The sequence below is a fragment of the Halyomorpha halys genome, unplaced genomic scaffold (assembly GCF_000696795.3).
Source record: "Halyomorpha halys isolate HHAL.00 unplaced genomic scaffold, Hhal_1.1 Scaffold619.1, whole genome shotgun sequence".
Lineage (NCBI taxonomy): Eukaryota > Metazoa > Arthropoda > Insecta > Hemiptera > Pentatomidae > Halyomorpha > Halyomorpha halys.
The window spans coordinates 437,666-445,382 of record NW_027110189.1 but is presented as its reverse complement, the minus strand read 5'-3'; the positions used below and the strand labels follow the sequence as shown (position 1 = coordinate 445,382).

General features: G+C 31.2%; 1 protein-coding gene across 2 annotated transcripts in view; it reads right to left on the bottom strand.

Annotated features, from left to right (window-relative positions):
• LOC106684799 (nucleolysin TIAR) overlaps positions 1-7,717 on the bottom strand; it is a 511,771-nt gene that overhangs the window by 237,715 nt on the left and 266,339 nt on the right. For both annotated transcript variants that reach the window (XM_014427074.3, XM_014427075.3), the window contains exon 2: positions 2,743-2,830. In XM_014427074.3, the coding sequence (XP_014282560.1) occupies positions 2,743-2,830 (88 nt within the window). The remainder of the gene's footprint in view (positions 1-2,742; positions 2,831-7,717) is intronic.

Below are 7,717 nucleotides of genomic sequence, written 5' to 3'. Positions count from 1 at the left end.
AAAAGGAATGGCCTTTTGAATAAGATTTAAACCAGAAAATCTGTTATACATAATAAAAAAATACCAACAGAAGTAATTATTTAAATTTTTTTTTCGAAATTATTTAAAGTGAAATAGAATTATAGAAATAAAATATAAAGCACGAAACATGGGCGTTGATGACCTCAGGGTTTTGCGCCCTTAAGCCCCAGACAACAACAACAACAACAACAACTAAGTTTTATAAAAGCTTTAAACCAAACCACATATGAACTATTTAACAATTAAAAGAAAACTAAATATTTGAAATAAACACACATTTTTTAATTGTATAATCTTAAGAAAAACGCACATCAAATCTTAAAGTAATAAGAACATACAACAATTGTAAAATATAGACTAAGGAATACCGTTTAGTTTTACCGGATACAGAATACTTTTAAAGAAAGCAAATAATGACAAATTAAAAAGGGAAAAATCACAAAAAACTCAACAACGTGACAATACTTTTAAATTTGATTTTGAAATAGTTTCAAATATAATTCGGATATCCATTTAAATGATCACATAAGTATTTATGTTTGGATGTGATAAATGATTAATTAACATAAATTATTTTAATATTACATTCTTGTAATTATTATATTTTTATCTTTTTTTTTTGTATTTTTAATACTATATTTTTTATTTTTATATTTAGTGAAAATAAATATTTATATAGAATACTAAACAAAAAAAACAACATATTGCTACATATAATTCTAATAATTTATTTTACAATTTCAATATTAAAATTATAATTTGTTAAATAAAGTTAAATAGATATGATTAATTTTCTTGGAAATAATTTCTAAGATTATCTCTTAGCTTGATAAGTTAATTAAAAATTTGGTCGGAAAATATTCTTTGAGGTTAGAATTGTCTATTTTTTTTTTAGCTATATATCAAAGATAAGTCATGAACCATATAAAACAATCGCCACATGCTGTTCAACAATGACGTCATTAGAGCACCAACCAATGAAAACTCTGCACACGTCGACTGCAGCTTGTTGTCTTGTTAAACATACACTGATTGGACTCTGACCGACCAATAGGATGCAATTAGTGTCCTCATCACGTCAAGGCGGGGGAAGAATACAGATCGGAGGGAGGGAGGTCTTTGATGCACTACGCGGTGCAATACAAGGTCGAGTGCCCATAAATTGTAGATGAAGGTAAAGAGTAAAGGGGAAACATTATTAACAATAAATAAGTGGTGAAAAATAAATTCACCTAGAACGAATTTGAGGATGTCAGATTACTTACATCTGAGCGAAATAAAGTTTATGCAGAGATTTATCTAATCTCTATAATGCATTTTCAAATATAAAATTAGAAACTATAGTTCAGAAAAAAATAACTGATAATTATTATAAAATGGATATGATACCAGAGAAGTACGAAATACTCAGTCCTAATGTTCGTCTTTGCTTGATTTTTCTGAGTTTGTATCTTTGAGCACGGAGATGCATGTTCAATATGTAAGCTCAAGATATGTATTATGTAGTATGTATGCAGGTATATAACATAACCTGTATGTATGTATACTTAAGAGTGGTGTTATGTAATTAGCTTTATGCAGTACGGGATATCGTCTGGGAAGATATTAAATGCAAAATAAAAACCCAAGTCAAATTATTAACATGAAAAATAATATTTTAATTTAAGGACTACCTCAGCTCCTTCATTCCTTACGAAAACGAATAAAAATTACAATCTTTTTTTTTTTTTTTTTTTTTTAAAAAGTCGTAAGAATTACAGTAGATGCTCCTAGGTTTGTAAGAAACAGTCAATTGCATCAGGAATTACAAATAGAGACGATAGAGAATTACATTAAAAAAGGATTCATGAAGTTCCACTCACGGTTACCTACAGTTAAAGGAGCAGTGACCTACAACCTGGGAAACCCAGCCACAACTCGAAGACTAAATCCTAGGCTGATGCAGGGCACTATGTCATTGCTTTTATTATTAACTTTACTTTTACCTTTTAATATAAATAATTATTTTAATCTATTTATTTTACATTTACAAGTAGAAGTTTCCAGATTGTGCTGTGGCTTGTTAATTATAGATGGCGCTGCCTGATTTTTCTTGCCGATAACCCTGAATCTTAACGCTTGAAAACGTAAATTTTACATTTAATTTATATGTAATTAATTTACATGTGGGGTTCATCAGACCAATCTGGTATTAAATAAATAAAATAAATTAACCTGAGCTCCAGAGTGATTTAAATGCGTAATACTGTTACTGGCACAAAAACCCTGAAAGGTTTACGTCGTCATTGGAAATAGCCACAGATAAATCACGAGATGGAAAAAATTGTTTTTTATCCACAAGTAGTTTAAGTTTTCAAGCGTTAAAATTCAGGGTTATCGTCAAGAAGGACCAGGCAGCGCCATCTATAATTAACAAACCACAGCACAATCTGGAAACTTCTACCACGACCAATCTTCTGCCAGTCTAAAATGCTGATTCCTGAAGGGGGATTACCTCTCACTCTCTCTATTGGCCTAGTCCGGTATGACAGTCAAGATCACAGTTGGATTTACAGAAGATCTCCATAAAATTTATGAATTTAGTATAGTTCACAACAAAGAATCGAAGTGCCATAATGCAAGTGGACTGTGACCCTCCCATTTTCATCTAATGAGGTGCAACCATCCTTTATACTTCTGTAAAAATAAAATATAAATAAATACAATAAAACTGGTACTTACGATATTTCACCGAAAGCAGCGAATGCTTCCCTCAATGTCTGTGTTTCAATTTCTGGACTCAAGTCGCCCACAAATATGTGGTAGTGTTCTGAAACAGAGAAGAAAAAAATAGCATTAATTACTTTATACTTGAACATAACATACAGTGATTCGAAAATATTACACTTTTAGAAATAATAGTTACCAATACATATTATTAAAAAAATGATTAGCTATTAATTTAAAAGCTTCTTCTCTGGTGTTATTATAGAAATTTAGATCCTTTTAGCTTCAACTTGGTCATTTTAAAGGATAATGTGTTGATAATTGTTTAATTACAGCTTTCATTATAATGGGAAGATAGTTGATAGACCGTGTGTAATTAATAAAAGTAAGATATATAGCAAGATAATGTAGGTCAAAATAATATAATTAATAAATAAACTATTTATTATGAGCTAAAGTTTCCCCTCACTTTTTAGGGCTTAGTAAGATACAAGCAACTATAATAATGTAAAAAAAATAAGATAACATGAAATAGAATTAAACTAAGGTATGGCTAAAAATGAGGTAAAAGATGAAAACATTTATATAAAAATGAACGCAGTAAATTGAAGAATATACAAATGAAATTAACAGTGAAAAATATTATAAAAACAAAAAAAATATTGGAAATAATAACAAATAAAAGAGGACATAAAAATTATAGTACACACTAAAAGAAGGGAAATAAGAATAAAAAAAAAGGTCAAGAAAAATGGAATATAAAATAATATTATAGCAAGTTAGTATTAGGAAATTTTTTATTATTATTTTTTTTAAACTTTATTTATTGATAGATATTACAATCTGCCACACCGTTGTGGGCAATAGGTAATAGTGATGAATGATCGCATTCATACTAAAATAAAATAAAACAATAAATAAAACCTCATTAAAAATTTAAACAAACAGAAGGATAAAGAAAACGAACATAATCAAACTATGTTCATGAAAAAATAAATAAAAGAATCTCTTGTCACATTTACACTCTTATGTACAATATTTACACAATCCACCTGAGGATTCCAGAGTGGGGTAGAGCAGAGCTCAAGAGATCCCAGCGCATCCCTCTCACCGTATCACTGGTAATGAGCCAATGGAGGCAGCCGCAAACACTCAACTAGAGTGGAGAATCAGACTATTGTCCGATACCAGAACTCCAATTTTCAATTTTTATTTTACCATAGATCTCTTGGCCACTCCCGTTTCAACCTTCGAGGTGGATTGTAGGGATCGGTGGAACTAGATAAAGATTGAACCAAAGGAAAAGGATGGTTAGAAAGTCAGCCGGTATAGTTGGCTGAATCGTCTGTTGAGTCTTGTCTTTTAATTAGAAAACAAAAGTTGTCTTTTAGTTAGGCATAGAGTGAAAAAGTTTTCAGTAGGTCAACATATTATTTATTTTTATAAAACCAATATCATAGTGTTTTCAGAATGAAATATTCTGTAGATTAATTTCACTCAAGATGTTTTTTCAAAATGATTTCATAATAATGGGAAAACACAAAAACGCCTTTAGCCTTTTGGAGGATTAGTCTAGACCAGTGGTCGAGTACCACAACTTCTATTTCATGGGGGCCACAAACACGTATCTGGCATGCTGTCGAGGATCGCAAACAAAAAATATATTATATTACATCCATTTATTGACGTGGTAAAATAATTTTAAAATACATAAATTTAAATAATAATGGTTAAAATTTTACATATTCAAATTTACTACCTAATATTCTTTCTAGGTTCATGGGTAATTGTAGAAAATCTTACTCGCTTGATACGGCACTAAAAACGTGGAATACTACACATCACTACTCCAAAAACTTGATTTACCATATTTCTGAAAATACAAAAATGAAGTGTTGCCGTGATACAATCAGACGTCTGATGTAAATTAAAAAATAATACTTATTATTTATCCTTCTACTAGGACATATTTACTCAGCACACTCTTAATGTTTCTAATTGGCGTGAATTTTAAATGGTTTAAAATAAAGTAACACCAGACGGTCAAGTATAGCTGAACTAGAATTTTATTTTTTCAAAAGCAACACAACATACCTCTATTATTTTACCCCCCAAAAAATATATGCTGTACTGTACAGTTTTGCCTATTTAATGAGATATTTAAGCACAATCGCGTTTTTATTTTTCTTAAATGTTTATCTAAGAAGCAGAAGCAATAAAATGAAGTAGGTCAGAAAAATCAGCTACTGGAAGAGATTGTAGAGAGGGCAGGAGGTTAAGCCAGGTCGGATGCTAGCATAAAACAAGTCCAGTAAAGCGACAGAACGCAAATTGGTTGAGAAGATAAGAGTGAGTTACTGAGGGGGGTCATTAGTGTCGAACTCTAAATCCCCCTCCCCGCGATCCCACCCTCTAACCCCTTCCACCTGCTAACCAATCCTTAACCAAATTTTTATTTCTTAACCAATTAATACTTCTCATTAAATTTTTTTTTACACGTTTTTATTTACATTTATAAAAACTCATACTAAATCAACTTGATCTATATAAAATTAACGGGCCGACCAAGATCTACTATGGTGGCAACTAAATGATTCGGGGAAGAACACAAAATATTTTTATATATAAGTAGATGGTCAGGGTTGCGGCCAATAAAAAAACAAATAGTTTAAAACAATTTTAATCTCCGACGTTTCGCCCCACTTTGCAGGGCTTCATCAGAGCTGTTCAAAGCGAACGATTGAACAGAAGGCAACAATCATCCTTGGATCAAGGGAACAATCATTCTTGGATCAAGGGAACAATCATCATTGGATTGATGCCTTCTGTTCAACCGATCGCTTTAAACAGCCCTGATGAAGCCCTGCAAAATGTGGCGAAACGTCGAACATTAAAATAATCTTAAACCATTTGGTCTTTTTTTGACGGCAACCCTGACCATCTACTTATATTTAAATTTTTACGGTCAACTATATATACATATACAAAAATTTTTATTTGTACAGAATCAACAACATAAGTAACAGATAGATAAAAATATTACATGATAAATACTTGAATATACTACCTGTTAAAAAGAAGGGGATAAGAGTATGGAAAAACTAAATACTTCATAAATATCTGTTTCCTTTTCACTTTTGGTTAGTATTATTTCAAAACTATTCCGATGCAATTGTATTGTACAGTTATTAGTTATTCAATTTAAATTATCAAACAATTGTAAAAAATATATATTGATATGTATATATGTTGGACAGAAAGTAATAGAAAATACTAATTGCTAAAAGAAATAATTACAAAAACTTTGGATCAACTAGTAATTGTAATTTCTGACAATTATTGGTCATGGTTCAGTCCATTCTCATCAGTGCCCGTAGAATCTCAGTCTTCAGATTCTTATTTCGGTTTCCAGGTCATTTATCTCCCTGTAGATTTCCTAGTTGGGTCTTAACCTGTAGCCTTCCTGTGTTTTCTTGGGCCCATAGATTCTCCTCAGGATCTTTCTCTCTATTTTCAGTAATTTTTCCAGGCTAGGGTATCACTGCACGGTATGAATTCGAGACCAATAACAACCCTCGAATAGCCGAGGAGATTAAACTTCTTGTCAGGATGATGGAGTCCTTCATTGTGATGACGGATTCCATCGAAAAACTGAATTCTAAAACGGTTTTGTTCTTTAGGATATTTTGATTTTTATGGTCCTTAACTACATACAAATATATATATATATATATATATATATATATAAAAATGTTTCGGGCAACCTATGCCTTCAATATGTAAAAAGTGTATCCTTTAATAATACCCCGTTATTCTTGTCGAACATATTCAGTACTTAGGGCTACATCTAGACTGACATGACATGGAATCCTCATACAAGATTGAAAAGACAGGAAACTGCTCGTCGATTCCCACTACTACAATATTTACTAAACAAATGGTCTAAACTTCCAATCCATTACAAAAGACTGATCAACTTGACTATTATAAGGCCTGTCAACTCCGGATATACGGAGTTGAGCTTTGGGGCTTCATTAAACCATCGAATTCCTATCGTATCCAATCCTTACAGTCCAAAATGATATGTATAATCCTTAATGCTCCATACTTTGTCACAAATCAAGTCATCCATTAGGACTTCAGTATTCCATATGTTGACGAATTAGCCAGGACCAGATACCAATCCTTTCATGATAAACTTCCCGACCAACCAAACTCATTTGTTTCTAGTCTGGCTTCTCCTCCGATGCCTGATTAACACCCTAGACGTCTGAAAAGAAGATGGCCCTGACATCTACTTCTCTAGTAAAGTAATTGGAGTTCTATCTATGGGTAGATTCTCCACATGTTTGTATCATATTATTTTATGTCTAATAGCAAATTTACTTGTTGATATAATTGTATACATTTATAAATAACAATACATAAATTACTACAACTTTTCGGAGGGGGGGGGGGGGGGAGGAGACCTTATTCCATTAAAATTCTGGATTTTTGGTGCATAGTGCGAAATGTAAATTGGGTTAATGCCATAATCTTTTTTTAATTTTCAACTAAGGTGTTGAACTGCGAATACGATTCAAGCTATTATCTGCAAATATAATATTCTCTACAAAATACAATTGCAAAATATCAAACATTTTCTTTTAAATGTACAATAAAATATTATTATTTCGCTTCAAAATTTAATTAATTAAAGGTTAAGAAAAATTTGTTAGAAGTAAGAATTTGTACGAGAATTTAACAAAATTGGCAACAAAGTAAGTAAATTGGGTTGAACAATATTAAGGTAAATTGGGTAAGGTGTTAAGGGAAAACTCATCTGTTACGTGTAAGTAGAACTGCTACCACGGGTAGAACCTGTTTAAACAGTTTTCTCAGCGCTTTAGTTAACAAGAAATGAGCCAAACGTACAAAGGTAATAAATAATAATAAAGAGTAGTAAAAATATAATTAACATGGTATGAGATTTCAAATAAAATCTATAAAT